Source organism: Argiope bruennichi, chromosome 6 (genome assembly GCF_947563725.1).
Source record: "Argiope bruennichi chromosome 6, qqArgBrue1.1, whole genome shotgun sequence".
In the NCBI taxonomy this organism is placed as follows: Eukaryota; Metazoa; Arthropoda; class Arachnida; order Araneae; family Araneidae; genus Argiope; species Argiope bruennichi.
Window position 1 is genome coordinate 55,597,973 of NC_079156.1, and position 18,279 is coordinate 55,616,251.

The 18,279-nt window shown below is 31.5% G+C and overlaps 1 protein-coding gene across 2 annotated transcripts in view; it reads left to right on the plus strand.

Moving 5' to 3' along the window:
- Nucleotides 1-11,048, plus strand: part of LOC129972652 (zinc finger C2HC domain-containing protein 1C-like) — a 64,805-nt gene extending 53,757 nt beyond the window's left edge. For both annotated transcript variants that reach the window (XM_056086864.1, XM_056086865.1), the window contains 3 exons: nucleotides 5,874-5,996; nucleotides 6,635-6,937; nucleotides 9,210-11,048. In XM_056086864.1, the coding sequence (XP_055942839.1) occupies nucleotides 5,874-5,996; nucleotides 6,635-6,937; nucleotides 9,210-9,470 (687 nt within the window). In that variant the 3' untranslated portion in view covers nucleotides 9,471-11,048. The remainder of the gene's footprint in view (nucleotides 1-5,873; nucleotides 5,997-6,634; nucleotides 6,938-9,209) is intronic.
- The last annotated feature ends 7,231 nt before the right edge of the window (nucleotides 11,049-18,279 follow it).

The following is an 18,279-nucleotide window of genomic DNA, read 5'->3' on the forward strand; positions in this document are numbered from 1 at the left end:
AATTACATTATATTTTATTTTATTTTTATTTTATTTATTTATTGTAAGTTAGTTAGTATAAATGTATTTCATATGTTGAAAATCTTTACATCGAAAAGAACATAGTACACAATTTGGTAAGAACTTCTCAATTTTTTAGCAAATGTTTTCTATAATTCGAGATTGCTAAAAGAAAATTTGAAAAATATTTTCAAATGGTAATCGTCTGTCTTTTTTATAAAACGACAGTGAAAAAAGAAAGACATTGAAAAATAAAAAGACTGAACTGAAAGATATTTTCTTCTTCTCAAAAGGTTTTCGCGATATATAAGCAATGTCAATACAGTGTTTATATAAAATATAGCCCTAGATGTTAGATTATATATGAACACATTAAGTCATTCCATTAAAAACATTGAATCATGCGTGTTTTCGGAAAAATCGGTGGATTACAAAAATACTCCATAACAAACAAAACAGATTTTTAACCTCCAGTTAGCAACACTTCATTAAAGTCATTAAATAATTCCAGCGGAGCGTAAAATACACGCATAAAAATAACATGATTTCTAAAATCTTAACAGGTTAAGGACTTCTTAAATAAATTTTAAGTGAATCATCATCCTTTGCTTTTTTTATTATATAAATGGATGACCTAATAATTAAGAAATTCACCTTTTCAATTACCATGGATAACATGAGGAAGTTCAGCAAAAATTTATGAAAATTCAGCAATTGTTTTCATTTACCAGCTTGCAGCAGACACGGGTAATCAAATCCTACATTATTAGTGAACCGGAAATTCATGCAGACGATTTCTCTTCTCTTCGAGGTGCGGCCGATAAATTTTATTTGAGGAAAGGAAAAAATCTTACCAGATTGTTCTAAGGTATGAAAAAAGAATCTTTAATGATAGTAAATGGAGGGAAAGATGCTGCCGCACCTTAAATATTTAGACATTTCTGCGCAAGATTTCCTCATATTATCTCTTATTTATAAAAGAAGATCTGGCAGGCTCGGATAATATGATTATAATTTTCAAAAGCAACTAAACATTTTAACGTGCGTAAACATGGAATTAGCGTGACTCCACTTTACATCCCAGGGTTCAAGAAATTTTATAAATTCAATTCTGCTTTAAAATTAATTTTTTTTACTTAACTTAATACTCTTTGGTAGAGTATACTATTCTCAAGGGATGCCTTAACGGAAAATCAATTCTGGAGCATGGCTTAAAACGAATGCGAACTATTGAATGTTTTATCTGGTGATATAATAACAGTTTCCTATTGTTTAAGCTTATAGCGTTATTTTATTGTTCGTTGCATACAAAATAATGTGCAAATCATTTTAAAAACTTTCGATTACAGTTTCATTCAAAGCAATAATATTTACACTCTCAGCAAACCTGTTGTCAGTTCAGTCCCCAACGACGAATGTTGTATTTATTCGGAAAAGAAATATTTGCGAATTTTGTTTTATACTCGACGTTGAGTATAAAACAATGATTTATTTTTTCTCTTTCAATATGAAATATTTTAAATGGGATTTGTATTTTCAAAACATCGTTAAAATTATTCTCAGAAATATCTAATATTTTTTTTCTCTTCAAATTATAGTGTAACGATCCCAAGACGTCGTAACTGTATCGACGCCATCTAGTAGTCCAAAACGCATAAGTTAGTTTTGGTCTTTATCCTGGAGCATGGTACCATTTAAGCGCTCAAAAATCAGGCGATGGACAGTGTGTTTGGACATTAGATAGCATGCGTAGTTACAATATGAATCGATGCCATCTAGCAGTCCAAATCACATAAGTTAGTTTTGGTCTTTATCCTGGAGCATGGTACCATTTAAGCGCTCAAAAATCAGGCGATGGGCAGTGTGATTGGACATTAAATAGCATGCGCAGTTACAATATGACGCGCCAGTGGTACCATATGAATCGATGCCATCTAGCAGTCCAAATATCATAAGTTAGTTTTGGTCTTTATCCTTTGAAGCATTGTATCATTTAAGAGCTCAAAAATATCAAACGATGGGACATTAGATAGCATGCGCAGTTACAATATCATGTGACAGTATTTAACGTCACTTGAATAGACGCCATCTAGTGGTCCAAAACGCAAAAGTTAGTTTTGGTTTTTATCCTGGAGCATGGTACCATTTAAACGCTCAAAAATCAGGCGATGAGCAGTGTGATTGGACATTAGATATTACAATATGACGTGCCAGTGATACCACATGAATTGACGCCATCTAGCTGTCCAAATCGCATAAGTTTGATCTGGTCTTTATCCTTCTGAAGTATTGTATCATTTAAGCTTTCAGAAGTCCAATCAGGCGTTGGGCAGTTACATCCTTCTTGAGAAGCCTATTTGTTCAATTGAACCAAAGATTTGCTCTCTGATGCATGAAGGAGCTAAGTCTTCGTGAGTGGGTGTTGCACTTGGTCAAGCAATCAAACCATCGCTCGGGATCAGCGTAAGTAGAAGAGATTATAAGATTACACCTGCGGGATGCCGCCTTAAGGCGTGCCATCGAAGCATTGAGGCTTTAAAAGCTGTTTATTACCTGTTTTCGAGAAGGATTTAGGGACGCAGCGTGACAAAATTATAAAAGACGTGTTTGGAGTTTAAAGTAGTTCCTACTTTGTGTTTACTTCTGAAAAGAATTGGCTGGGGAGTGTTTAGCAGAATTTTAAAATATGCCTAGTTTGAACGGCTAATGGACTTGGGATATATGATATTTTTTCAATGGTGTTATTTAGAATTTTCCTTTTAAGGTGTTTGTAAATTCATATACAGTGTTTATTCCTCATTTACACTTTCCATGGAATCCGAAAAATTGCTTGTAAATCTAGGGAAAGTGTAAATTACGCGAAATTATTTACACATGCAAGAATATTTAGGAAATTTTAGGGTATCAACAAATATTGTTGTTAACGGTTGGAGACATTGGATTCTAGAACTTAAATGCAGATAAAATTATATTTATAAACTTATCAATACTGTGAATGCGGAGAATCAACTAGGAAGACAGGAAAAAGATACCGTGAGAATATATTTAAAACTTATATGGTTTTAGAAAGGAATTTGCCGACACAGCCTTTTGGTTCTATGGGAAAAATAGTAGCCTGCTCTACTCAAACTTTAAAGTGATTGTGAAGCTGGACTTCGAGTGATTAGAAAATTATTTTTAGAATGTACATTATTGAGAAATTATTACATAACATTATTCGCTTATTAGTTAAAATTATAACACATTATAATTAAGCTATTTCAATAATTTTCAATCAGTATTAATTTTTTCATTCCACTTTTGATGAATTAACATTATATTGTAAAAATGCCGATTAATAAATTACATTTTTTTTTAAAAAAAAAATAACTTTTGGTATCGTTCTCAGTTTTGAATCAACGAATCTCCTCTTTTCTATCCACATTTAAAGACTAAAAGAAATCGTTTGTGTTTTCTAAACTTGCTTTTAATTCAAATAAATCAAATTTTTTGAAGGCTATATTATTTGAATTGATAATCCCTTTCTATTATTCGAAAACAAACAAAAAAAATTGCAAACCTGCCTTGACAGTATTCTAAATAAATAATGTTTCGCATAAATATTTTACATTTATACCAAGAAGACAAAAAAAAAAAACCCTCCGTGTTCGTAGAACAATAAACACCTTTTTAACACGCAATCAAAACTACAACTTGTATTGTTTACAAATTCCGTCCGAGTGTTGTGACAGTTGCTTGGATAAAAGCTGAAAACACACCATAATCAATGAATATGATGCCACCGGGAAGATTTAAAAGGTCTTTAGCTTAAAAAGGAAGGTCAAACATGCGTTATCTTCCTTTTAAACTGCTTTTTAATCTTATTTGGGTCATTCGTCCTATTTGAAGCCCTAAGTATGCCCACGCTTATCGTGTTACTTTTCGTTGTGGTTGAATGGGCTGTATTTTTTGCTTGTTGATTCAATTTGTGTTGATGATGCTAATAAAGTATTTAATCCTTTTTTCCTTGTTTATTTTATAAAATATCCAATTTTTTCATGGAGTAATGAAATTAGTTGAAGCGTGCAGTAAATAAATAATTCTACATAGCTACTATGAAATAAGTAGTAATTCTATAGATAGACATTTAGATTGAAAAAAAGAACTCAATTATTTTTCAAGGTTAAATCAATTACATTTTATATGTTGAATATTTTGTGCTTAAATTGAGAAACTTAACAGTTAAACGTAATAAAGTATAACTTTTATTGATATGCTTCATGTGTTATAATGTTAATAAATTAAATCCGTTTCTTAGTTATGAAATTTTGCATAATATAGATAATTTTAAATTTTACTAACATTTAATTACTCTTTGTTGGTTTGTTGGATAGTTGCAAAAAATAACTCGTATCAATTTGGATAATTTGACACCTTTTAATTCTTGGTATTGTCCGAATCTAGTCCGTCGAAATTCTAGGTAATTTCGAAGCAAAATAATTTTAAGTAATTTGGAAATCTAATAATTTTATGTATTTTACATATTTGAAAAACTAATAATTTTTAGGTAATTTCGGAACCTAATAATTCTAGATAATTTGGAAGAATCTAATAATGCTAGAACAATTCGGAACCTAATAATTCTAGATAAATTTGGAATCTAATAATTTCAGGTAATCTCGAAATTCAATAATTCTAGATAAATTTGGAATCTAATAATTTCAGGTAATCTCGAAATTCAATAATTCTATGTAATTTCGAAATTTAACTTGGTTTTATTGCGTAATTTAAATAACAATATTTTGATGGAACTTGACAAACGCAGTATTATTATGAAATTTAACCAACTCTCAGTTATTGCGAAACTTAATAAAAACTAGCAGTGAAACATAATTCAGAGTAACCTTAAAACTTAGATATAAGATGGAAATTGAACTAACTCAACGTAGCTATGAAGCTTAAAACAGGTTTAATGTAATATTTGATTGGTTTAACTCAAATTATAAAACTTAGTTATTTTATTCTTCCATGGGCCGTGAAGCGGTATTTTAACGAAATTTGAAAAGGAAAAACTCATTTTGAGGTTTAACCGAATCTATAGAATAAATATTTTTCGAATATATGAATTCGTAGATTGAGTATTATTGTACGATTCCATAGATTTCATTCCTTATTATGTTAAATAGATAAAATATTCAATGAAATAATAAATTTAATTCTTTAACGGTATTGATACAAAAAACAACAACATAAGATTAATCTTGTACTTTTTTTTTGAAGTTACGTTAAACAGATAACGCTTGTTCGGTTTAAAACATTAGAATATGTTTTGCAGTACACGGAACCTTGGAGTTTGTTCTTTCTTTTTAAAAAAAATCGTGTTATCTTCTTTGTGTACTGTGAGTCATGATCTTATCAATGGGCGTTGACCCTGAAAAGAGAAATAATGTTTATCCTTGTTTTCCTTAATCGGAGTGTAGTGTGCGATACGGAAGATGCCGTTTGAAGTAGGTTAGTGATCTATATACAGGTATAGGAGAAACCACAGGTACGATTTGGGAAAATAAAAATTTCGTATTTCGGAAAACTGCTCTTTTATCATAGATTTGCTGGGGGAAAAAATTAAAGCTCATTAAAAAAAAATATTGCGTGAGAAAAATATAACTTTTTAAAGTATAAAATATTGAGAAGAAATATAACTTTTTAAAGTATAAAATAAAAATTTTCTAAAAGTATAAATTCATTGAATGAGTACTGAAATTTTCAGCTCTCAATTTATATTAAAGATTTCATAAAAGAGAATAAATTATGTAAATTTTATTTATGACATATTTATGACTAACCTGATTATTGTTTGTTTGTTTGTGGCTTTTAAAAATTTTTCCTTATTGTAGGCACGCGAGGAAACGTCAAGCAGGAATGGCACTATTTCAAAATCTTCCACTGAATCCAGGAGAACTACTAGGAATTCGCACCCAGTGGCCGCCGCGCCTTCCAGAACTAGACCTAGAGCCCAGGTAAGATACATCTTTATACAAAAAGAACAGAAATATTGTACTCGTATATCTCTAAAGAAAAGAAATACTATAAATAGTTTTTTTAAATTCTCAAATGACCGAAGTATTGTCGGAGTAATTGTATTTTGAAAATAGCTTCTGATATGATATGTAACAAATAAAGTATGGTATATTTTTATTTTTTGCTATTGTCAGCAGAGAATTAATATTTAATTTATGTGAATTAAAATACTCTCTAAAAAAGCTTTCACCAGGTAAATGGTCCGTTTTTAAAAATATGTCATTCGTTTTTTTTATTTATATTAAATTATTTTTATTCTATATTAATAAAAAAACAACATTATGATCTCAGACGTTATTTTACCTTACTTTCCTTAGACTTTAATTTTCTCTAAGAAAATGTAAAATTTTACTGCGATTGTCAATATACTTTATTCTAAATTCTCTTAAAGTCATGTTTTTTATGAACTCCTTAACAGCTTTAACACTTGGATTTCTAACAAGACAAATCTGTCCCACTTTTTTGTTAAAATTCGTAACTTCCCCCCCCCCCCATTTATTAATATATTAACATGGTGAATACCTCAGTAATATAATTAACTTAAATATCATTAATCTTACTTTTTGTACGTCTTCAGCCTGCTGCTTCCACAACGATGACGAGAAAACCGGCCGCCTCTCCCTCCAAGGCTAACACCCGAGCTGCACCCAGTGCCAACACTAGTAAGGATTCGGCTCCGCGGAAACCTCCAGGTCCAGGGCAGGAGCAATGTACCGTATGCGGCCGGAACTTCAATCAGGACCGTATAGAGAAGCATCGTTCCATTTGTAAGAAGGTGTCCACGAAGAAAGTCAAGGTCTTCGATGCCACCAAGATGAGAGTCAAGGGCACAGAGGCAGAGCAGTTTGTTAAGAAAGGACTACCCAAATCGGATCCCAAAGTATGAAATCACAACAAATCCGCAAAAACTTAGTAGCTAAACATAGTTGCATTAATTGAATATTACATAAACTTGTCGAAATATTTTTGAAAGTTGCAAACTACAAAAATCAGCGGGTGTCACCGAAGTTTTTTCGCGTATTTCTTAAGAAATGTGGCATTTGCATACCCTCCACTTCCGCTAAAAAATTGTGGTCTTGAGGATGGTAGCGAGCGCCATGACTGCTCAGATTTTTATTTTCAGAGGTTCCCACAGTAGAGTTGAGTGCTTTGTAAAATAGTGAAGAAAATTGGGTATGCATTTTGTATGCCTTTATCAATTGATTAATACCAAAACTTAACACAGGATTGTAGTCACAAGATCACGTACTAAATTTACTAAGTCGTTACTTGTTTGAGAAATCGCGTTTACATGCATGCAGATGTACTGATTAACTAAACGATCAACCGGTTAATGAAGTTTGCTCAAAGTTTGATATAAATCTACTCTTTAGATACTTAAATGCCGGCGTCCTGGCATAGGGGTAGCGCGTCTTCCCCGTGATCTGGGCGTCCCGGGTTCGAGTCCCGGTTTGGGCATGGTTGTTCTTCTGTTGTTCTATCTGTGAGATGTGTGAATGTGCCCTCCTGTAAAAAGGGGTTGTGCAAGCGAATGAATGATGCGTGAGTGGCAAAGTCGTACTCTTGGCCCTAGTTGGCGCTGCTATAAAAAATAAGAGACGTCCCCCTCAGGCTTAAATCGCTGTCTTCGTAACAGCGGGCTTGTCAGTGGCAAGTGCCATAAGAAACAAACAAACAAATAACAGATACTTAAATCTTATCCATCTATATGTTTGCGATGAGTAGTTATCATTTGCATTAGAACCACAAACTTCCTGTAAATCGATCTCATTCAAAATTTGATAAATGTCTATAAATTTAATATAAAGATGATGTACCAAATTTTATCCGACTATCTGAAAGTGTTTTTAATTTATCAAATTCAGCACCAGAGAATCAGGCAAGCATAATTTTAACCAAAAAAAAATTATACCAATGTTCTATCCGGGACTTACACGCATATTCCTTACTAGACACCGTATCACCCCCCTATAATTTTGTGGACCTTGGTGAAGTCCTCGAACACCTTACATAGAATTGCGAACAATAATTTACAATTAGATTAAATTTGTAAATTATTGTTCGCAATTCTATGTAAGGCGTTCGAGAACTCCACCAAGGTCCACAAAATTAGGACTTCAAAAGGTCCTTTCGCCAAATTTCATCTGTCTAGCTCAAAAAGTTTGAGTTATTGTATTCGTAAACAGATGGCAAAAATATGTTGTTGTTTTTTTGACGAGGTCACAGCACGCCAAAAAAAAATATCTGAAAGTTGATTTTTTTTTTTTTTAACAATCACGATATTTTTTCTTTGTGTTTGAGAATGTAATAATTAAAACATAACGACTGTTCAGTGGGTGAATATTATAAGATTTCAGAAATAGTATAATTATTATTCACAAGGCTATTATTAATAATCATTGGGTGAGCTACAGTAATGCTATCATGTAACAAATTATACTCTTTTCTTTATAATAAAATATTCATTTAAAACATATTTTACAAATATCTATGTAAACATATTTCAGCAATTGCGTGTCGAATAGAAAAATCTTAACAAATTTTAACTTAGCTTTATTTTATCCTGGGAGGCATAATTTATGCAAATAATAAATGGTCATAAAAGATGAGTCAGTCTCTATCGCGACATAAGAGCAAAGGGGACCGAAAATTTTCCCTTCATTGTTTTTACTATGGGATTTTGATAGGGACTTCTTTCACACATGTCGATTTAGGCAAGGGAATCTTAGGTATCTTTTTAAAAAGATATGCAGATATTAAGGATTTTTATCCCTTTGTTCCTAGGGTGGGAATCACGGAGTTAGCTATTTTGTTAAGCGCTTGTTAGAAATATTTTTAGTAAGTGGAAAAAGATCATGCAATAAGAGGACAGATTAGAATGAAATTAACATGGGCTGAATTAACATAAAAATCAGGAAATTAATTTAGGTTTAGAATAGATTTAAAAATATCATTATATATTCTATTGTATGATTTGGATTTGTAATTTTCTTTTACGTTATACTTCTGCGTATTTTTGCAGGGGAAGTAGTGTTAGGAGCAGGGGGGGGGTAAATAAAAATGTATTAATAAATAATTTATCGAAGCATGTTGTTTTATGACATAAAACCATTGCTAAATTATATGCTTACCATCTTTTTCTCTTTTTACAGCCTGCAAAGAAGTCTGACTGGCGTAAAAAGCACAACGATTTCATCGAAGCCATCCGCCAAGCAAAGATGGTCCAACAACACCTGGCAAAAGGTGGTAAGGTGAGTGACCTTCCACCCCCACCACCTTCCGACACATCAGATTACGTCCCTTGTCCCCACTGTGGCCGAAAATTCAACGAGGCTGCTGCAGAAAGGCACATTCCGAAGTGCAAGAACATTTCCTGCAACAAGAAGAACCCGGTGCCAACCAGGAGAAGGTAGATCTACTGATCCACGCTTCCGTACCTTCAAAGTGTGTTTTTAACCTGGAAATCTTTAACCACGACTTGCTTAGGATAAAATGGTGAATGACTAGTGCTTCTGTGTTAAGGGCTAGGATTGTCTAAGTCACTCAAAAAGTTAAGGTCATTTCGCGCGTTTAATTATTGAGATTAGCAATATATTATCCATGGCATTCTAACACAGGTGCCCAATCATGTAAGAGTTTACAGTTACTGCGAAACTGATTAAACTACTCTCATCAAGCTAGAGCTGTTTTACCTTTTAAAGATCTTTGTATTGTTCGTTGGTGTAGTTCTAATTACTTGTGACGTATCTTCTGAAATATTGTGATATTATTGAATTGTCTAATATGACGCCACAATCAATGTTGGGGTGTCCTGAATTCTTAATTATGGCATGGGTTTAAAATTATTATATTGTCTTTTACATGCAATTTCATGGTTTTGTGATTATGTTATTTAGTAAGAGTTTTTGAAGTTTTACTTATGTAGACGTTGTAGATCTTTGTCTGAGGAATATTTGTTGGTGGTGGTTATATTTTTGTCAAAATGGTCGTTGATTCGAAGCGGATATAAATATTTGCATTGAGTTCTCGTACTATTATTCCGAATTTAATAATTGTTTTGAGTGTGCGTGGGAAATATGGACTGGTTTACTAATCATGACTTTGTTAGAATGTCGAATTATATTGAATAAAAAATCCCGGTGGACTTTTCGACTTTCTTCTGAGATAATCAAAAACTACATTAAAAAGGCTTATCAAAGCTTTATGTGTTATTGAGCTGTGTGTAAAGTAACAATTGTGCCTTAGTCGTGTGGTAACAGATTGTTAATACTGGAAGTTGAGTGTTTTTTCACAAATGCTTTTTGTTCATTGTTTATTTGTTGATTGCGACTTATAGGTTAGTTTGAATTTACTTTTTAAAACTCATTTTATGTTTAATTTTTACTTGTTTTAGATATTTGCTATTGTAATGTCTGAAATTTTGTCTGTGATTGTTCCCTATGATGTTAATTCTTTGTTAATAACTCTAACCATTTAATATAAAGGTAATTATAGATTTTTTTTTATATTATTGTGTCCCCAAACTTTTGTTATAACAACTGCGACTTATAAGAGGTTGCTATATGGAATGATCTTTATATGAAATACAGTGATGATAATAAACGATTCAGTTAATAGCGACTTTGACGAAAGTTCTTTAACCTGTTAACTGGATATGACGAAATATTTCAATGCAAAACGAATTGAATATAAGTTAATTACCCGGTTAATAGGTTAAGACGAGTCTCTTGCATAAGATTTTTTTTAATGTCGAGTTTGTTATATTTGCTTTTTTATGTAGTTATTTTGCATATTTTATGTATCTTCTGAGCATTTAATGCCTGATATGTCTATTATTGACAGTCTTCGTGTGATATATAGTTCTTGTGTCAAACCTTTTTTCAAGCAGGTGTTTTCTAGTGAACATTATTAATATATTCTTCTTCTATCCTAGATTAATTTATAGAATTATAAAAGCTGTTGTCTTGCTTCGTAAAGGATTTTAATAAATCGTAATTTTATACTATTTGTTGTTGTTTGTGGTTTTGAGGTTTGTTGTAGATTTAATTAATTATCTGTGTGTTTATCAATTTTGGAATCTTAACTTCCATTTATTTCATCCTAGGAGGCATACTTTGTATAAGAAACAAACGATTTTAAATGATGTGTTAATCTACATCGCGACACAAGAGCAAAAGAGCAGAAATTTTTCCTTTCAATGATAAGATTTTCGTAGGAATTTATTTGCCACATGAAAAAATTGTGAAAATTTTAAATAAAAATAGGGGAAATTTTAAGGATAAATAGGAGAAATGCTGGGTAAAGTGGGGAGAAATGCTAAGAAACATAGAGCAAACTTAAGAGAGGAATGGGGAAAATTTTACTCTTAATTATAAAAGGGAAACGTAGGTATCTTTAAAAGAATGTTGTAAATATTAGGGATTTTTATCTCTTCACTCGGAGGGTTAGAAAATGCTAAAGTCAGCAATTTTATATAGCGCATGTAAAATTAAATAAAAAAAAGTAGAATTGGGTCAGGAAATAAGGGAACATTTTAGATTGAAGTTAATATGTGCTAAATTAAGATAAAAACTAGGAAGTTAGTTAGTCTTTATATTAGATTAAGACATATTATATATATATATATACACACACATCAGAATTATAATTGACAGATAATTTCAAAATTTCATAGATATATACAATTTGATTGGCATATCTTTACCAACTTTTGACCAACGAATTTATTTCTCAACTAGATATTGGGGCATTTATTATTTTATTCCTATAATAATATAAGGTGCATCTGAGGTATTAGAGGGTTTCTAAGTAATTATTGCATTCTAATTTATTAAACATTTTCACTTAATTGCAGATTTAACATTAAATATTCAATGATGTACTTGTCAGATACGTCATTGTATGCAAAGGGATTAATATTTCATCGATCTTTCTCCCGCCGTTTTATCATATTATTGTATACAGTTACTGATACCTTAGTTTTTTTTTTTTTTAACTCAGCTTGTGTGTAACTTGGAGATACGTCAAAATTTTGAAGTCTAATTTATTTTAAAGATTGCACATTATTTAGTAACTATACAAGTAATCTTAACAGAAGATTTGTAGACGTCTATCAGTTTTTGAAAAAAATCAAAAAATGGTGGTTCCAAAAGGTGTATCTGGTTCTGGATTTTACAATAAAATTTAACGCAAATTAAATTTTTTTGTAGAAATGTACAAGAGGTGTTATTTTGTAGAAATGTACAAATGTACCTGCCTATATGAATTTCGAGTTTCTCTTCTTTGGCCTTTGATATCTTTTGAACCTAAATAATTCCACACATGCAGGTAACTATAGAGGTAGCCTTTACTGTAAGTCTATATAAAATTTTGAACAAAATTCATTAGTGGAAAGAGGAACATTTCTAGGATGTGTACCTGATTCTTCATTTTACAATAAAGCACAACTCGAAATGAATCGTATTGCAGAAATCTACGAAAAAGTCATGTTGTAATACTTCCAGTTTTTAGGCTTGTTTTCGGAATAGACTCAAATTGCTGTTAAAAACGCAGATGGCTCACTTTTTCGATCCACACGAATTTTGAGGTATTCATTTATGGCATATGACAGCATTTGAATATGGGATATCTGGTGTAGGTTGGTTGACTATTAGACAGCCGCCTGAGCTACTGGGTGGATACGACCACTGAACTTCATCCTCCACCTCCCCATCAAAGGAGTTGTTGCCAGTCATAAATCGATGACATAACAACTGATTATTGCGTCTTTTGTACAATTCGCTGCTAATGCCGTCACCTTTGATAGTGTACACTTCAAGAAGCTATCGTTTATGAAGATCATCAGCAATTCTCAAAGTGCCAAAATACTTGATATTGCAAAAACCAGTGTTATCCATTATTGTTGAGATGAATAATCAAGTTTAAATCTTTTGTACTCGAAATTTTTCAGATTTTAAACAAGAATTTGGAATAGTTTCTGTTTGGTTTCACTTTCTTTCAAAATAATGTACTTATGTTTAAAATAATGTTAAATATTGAATTGTTGGCTTTTTAATTTGGTCATGGGCATCTATATATTTAAAATAATATAAAACCAAAGAATCAGCATCAATTACCGTGCTGTTTTCTAAATAAACATTTGATATTGGAGGTCTTGACCCCTAGATACGCTATCTATCGTCATCTGCCCCTCCCCCACCAATCCCCCTTTTCGAGAAAAAATTTCGAAACCATTACTTTATTATGTTCTCTATGGACTAAAAAATATCACGGCCAGTGTTCCGATTTCGCCTATTTTTATTTCTTTTGAAATCACTACATCATGAGTAGTCACCTATCTCCCTCTGCTCTCCAATTTTAGGAATGATCTCAAAATTGACAGAGTGCCCAATCTGAACAACTAAACCGATTTCGCCACTTAATGCGAATACTATTCAAAATATTTTATATTTATTATATATATTCTATGTTATTCTATACATATCAAATATAATTCAAAATATCCAAAATTATTCTATTATTATGATAGGACGAAATGCTAGACGTGGAAAGCTACACATAGATTTTAAAATTAAAACGATTTCAATAAAAAATTGAATTATTTTTTCATAAATTTTACGGTTTACTTCTTCTTTTTATGTACAGCCGACCACCCCACCACCACTGAACGTAGTAGTATCGTCAGGATTTGTTGTGGCCGATTTTAAGGTTTACTGAAAGCATTACTGTAGTAATAATAATAGTATACTTTATAAGCCATCGGACAACAAGAACAGAAATATTAAATTTATTGAAAGCCATTTTCAATTCAGAGGGGTTTTCCGACATATTTCATGTTGAAGAAATATGGATTTAGTATTGAAAAATGTTTATTTACATGTACTAAAGGTCATAGAATTCGGTAGAGGGGAGAATCTGTTAAAAATGTGGAAAAGTGATATTGCTAATGGTAGAAAATTCAAAACAAAATTAATTTAAGTGAAAAAAAGGAAGAAATTTTAATTAAACAAATGCACTGTTTTATAACTATATATTTTAATACCAAGCGATTTTTGAAATAATATGGTGCACACAAAAGTGGATATCGAACAAGTTATGAGCCGTAATAACTAATACATACAAACGTTTTCACTAAATAACTAAAAAAATATTTAAAAAAATAATTGTTAAAAATTTGTTCAATACGAAATTACTTTGACCAAGTAAAAAGTATACAGGTGGGGATTTTGGTAGCTTTAGGACAAATGATGTAATCTGCAATGTGTTCACAAGCACAGACACACAGCATTCTCAGGGGTAAACTAAACTCTAAGTTTACTGTGGTCCAAACAAAGGATATTCACCCACTTCCGCATGAAATGAATGGTTATTCTCTGACATAACATCCAGTTTTTAATGGTTAATCAAACTGGATATCAGTCAAAACACTTTCTGTTTAACTCTCATTAATGGCATTAAAAAAAAAACAAGAGGGTCAAATCCTATTTGACTACAACTCCACATAAAGTCATATGTAGACCTCTGTGCATATTTCAACCCTGTTTATTACTTCCTTAACTTCCATCTGCGGTTTTTAAAGGCACTCAGTTGATTTACGGATGATTATATCACGATTTTTATGTATTCATCTCTTTCACCGATTCGGAACACTGATAGGTCAGAGCACTTGTGACGTCACGGCTAGGCACGCTTTTGTGTCACAGCGCGTGAGGTCTGCTGGAAAATTTTACTCTCTTATTTCTGAATCGGTTATTTCGGCAAAACGAAAGTGAAATTTTAAAATAATCGTCTGCCAGATTAATTTTTGTAATTTATGGTTTTTTTAAAATTTCATTAGCTACTCAGCGGAATATTATTTTTAACATTTGGAATTTGGTTTTGGATTTGGATTTATTTCTAATCAAATTTAACTACAAAGGCAATATTCTACTTCATCACGAATATTGTAAAGGAGATTTTTCGTTTGCTGATTTTTAATATTTGAATGCGGAATTATCAAGATGTTTGAAAGAGAATCAAGTCAGGAAAAAATTCGGGACTTTATTGATTAACCCACAATGTCTAGTTACAGTATTTTTAACACTCCTAATTTAATGAACCCTCACTTAATGGATTATAAGTTTAAATTCCTTGATTATTAAATATCACAAAATAATTATATTGCAGTAAATTTTAATACTAAGGTGCCATAATTCATTAAAATCAAAAAGCAATACTTTTATGTTAAATAATTCTCATTAATTTTTTTAGATGTTATCTTGGTCAATTTTTTAATTGTCCGATTTTATATATTGTAAGAGAAAAAAAAAATATCCCATTCTTATTTTTCCACAACTTAGCGCAAAAAAGCAAGGGAATCTTTCTTAGTGGAAAGTTTTATTATTTTTTCAAGAAATGTTTCTATGTTCTAATTAAGTACTGACTAAATTATATATGCTTATCGCTTGGGAAAAAAAGGAGAGAACATGACACACGATATTATAATAATATTAGTAATTTTAATCACCTCACCCATTGTTACTTTTTCAATTTTGTAGTTAAATTTAAAATTTTAAATATTTGTTTTAAACTAGAAGGAATGGTTTTCTTAAACTTTTCTTACATACTGTCTAATAAAGATGTTATACCATTGAAGGCCTTATATGACATCGGGAATAATTACGAAGTATTAATCTTTGGTGTGAATTCAGCAATTTTACTGACTCTATTGCGAGCTCCTTGGAGAGTTTTTTGGCTATAAATCCCTGGTATGCGGTTAAAAGTCACAAAAACGAATTTGTATTTTAGATAAGTTTTTCTCGGCCAATTGAAACAAAAATCACAAAGCAAATTTGATATTTTATTTTTATTTATTTATTTTGCGTTTTTGATTTATCGCATTTGCATGTTTCTGAAACTAAGGACCGACAGACAGTCAGCCTGTAGTTGGATTTGGGCCAAAATTTGATTGCTGTCTACGCTATCGATGTTATCCCTCTATAGATATGCAGAATCTTACCTATCTAGCTCTCTTTGTTTTGTAGTTATCGTGTTAACTTATATTTGAACAGCCGGAAAGACAGACTTCCTCGGAACGTATTTTGCCCAAAAGGATAAGAATCTACAAATTTGGTGTAAACACCATATACCTAATTTCATCCGTTTAACTCAAAGCGTTTTTGAATTATTCTTGTCACAGTAGACAGACAGGCATTTTCTGAAAAAGTGTTTTTCGAACTCGGAGAGTTCTGAAATTTGAAAACGCATCAAAATCTCTAGTTCGAATTGCAATATTTTCGCTATATTTCGTATCCCAAAAAAAGTAATTATCTTCTGACTCGTATTTCGATGGATAACAATTATTTTGTATGTTGGATAGAATATATATAAGTCAAAAGATAAGAAATAAAAAGAACGAAGAATAATTTTTCTCTGGTGCAAAAAATTTTAGCTGGAAGGAAAGACGATATAGATTTCTTTTTTTTTCTTTTGCTTACTTTTGAAGTTGTTTTAACTGGAGTTTTATTATATTCAGTAAATTAAGACCTGCATTTTGCATGTAAAAATCCGTATTTTTTTGTATTTTAATATATTTTCTAATTATTAAAAAATGAAACAAATATACTTTTACGAGTTTCTCGTTTGCGACTTACAGTTCTTACAAGTACTTGGTCAAAAGACCTTTATTATATGCAAACGCGTACATAAGCGATTTGTCTTTAATCGCCAGTCTTTTCTCCAAGATTATTTGGTAGATATTCATGTAAACAGTCACATATGAACAGTGGTCAAATATAATCTCGTTCACATCAGAATATCATGCTTACCACCTTCGGGGAAGGCCGCGGTGGCCTGGTGGTACGGTCTCGGCTTCGGAGCCAGAGGGTTTCAAGTTCGAGACCCGATTCCACCGAAGAACCGTCGTGTAAGGGGGTCTGTTGCACGTTAAATCCGTCCTGACCAAACGTCTTCCCGCTGGTGTGGAGAGAGGGTGCCAGCTCAGGTGTCGTCCTCGTCATCTGACCGCGGTTCAAAATGACGAGGTCCGTCCCAAAATAGCCCTAGTGTTGCTTCAAACGGGACGTTAATATAACTAAACTAAACTACCACCTTCGGGCGATTTTAGGTAGGAGTGGGGGGATGCGCAATAAGTAAAATAAATACTTTTCCGAAATTTTTTATTAGATGCCTTTTTTGTTGTTATCATTCTTTTCCCATGTTCCTCGCTTTTTCCTCATTTTGTTGCAATATAATACTGCGTAATTTAATTTATATGTTACTTAAAGAAAAATAAGCATTTCTTCCTCGTTCTGTTATCTCCCCACACCCAGTTTAACCCTTTAAAGAGCCATTTTTTTTCTAGTCATATTATGTTAAAATATTTTTTAGGCTTGAAATTAGAATTAGAAAAGGGATTCATTTAGCTTATTAGATAAATTTAATTTGATTAATTAATTAATTTGGTCAATTAATAATTAAATATCAAATCAAGACACATCATTTTGCCTGAGATAAAGAACTAAAGCATCTAAGTTTCTGTCTTTCTAAAAAAATTTGTCAGAACTTATGCCAACCTACATAAATTCATACAAAGATTGATAAATTTGGTGGTAACCCTTTCCCATCTCCCTAGAAAGGGTTAATATCTGAAAAAATAAAATACGTGTTAGACAACATAACTTTCTTGCCTAAAATCACAAAAAAAAACCCTTTAAAATAAGCAACAACTAAATTTTTAAATAATAATTTACCGGTTACTTTTTGTTTTGTAATTTTATTGTTAATTTATGAAACTTTCTGAACTTACTAAAACAACAACAGGAAAAAAGGCATTATAAAATCTCTAAAATACAATCTTTGAGTGATGTCGGAATTGCCTTAGATTTTCATAATTTTTGGAAAAATTATTTTCAGTTTTATTCATAACAACTTATATGATGCAGTTAAACGTATTTAACTGTATCACGCTTATTGTTGGCAGATAACATCTTTAAATCAGAACTTCTTTTCTGTGAAAAAGTGATCAAAGCTATCATAAACCGGATTTCACAGTCTAGTGAGTATTATCACCAAATAAGCGTATCGACAGATGAAAGTGATATCACCTTATCGATGTTCGATCAATTATGAATCCAGTGTTTCAAGACTAATGCCATTAAAAGTTTTTAGAAGAAGAAAGAAATACTCATTTATTAAAATGCAAAATTTGGTTCCTTAGTCATTTAAAATTACTTTCGAGTTCCA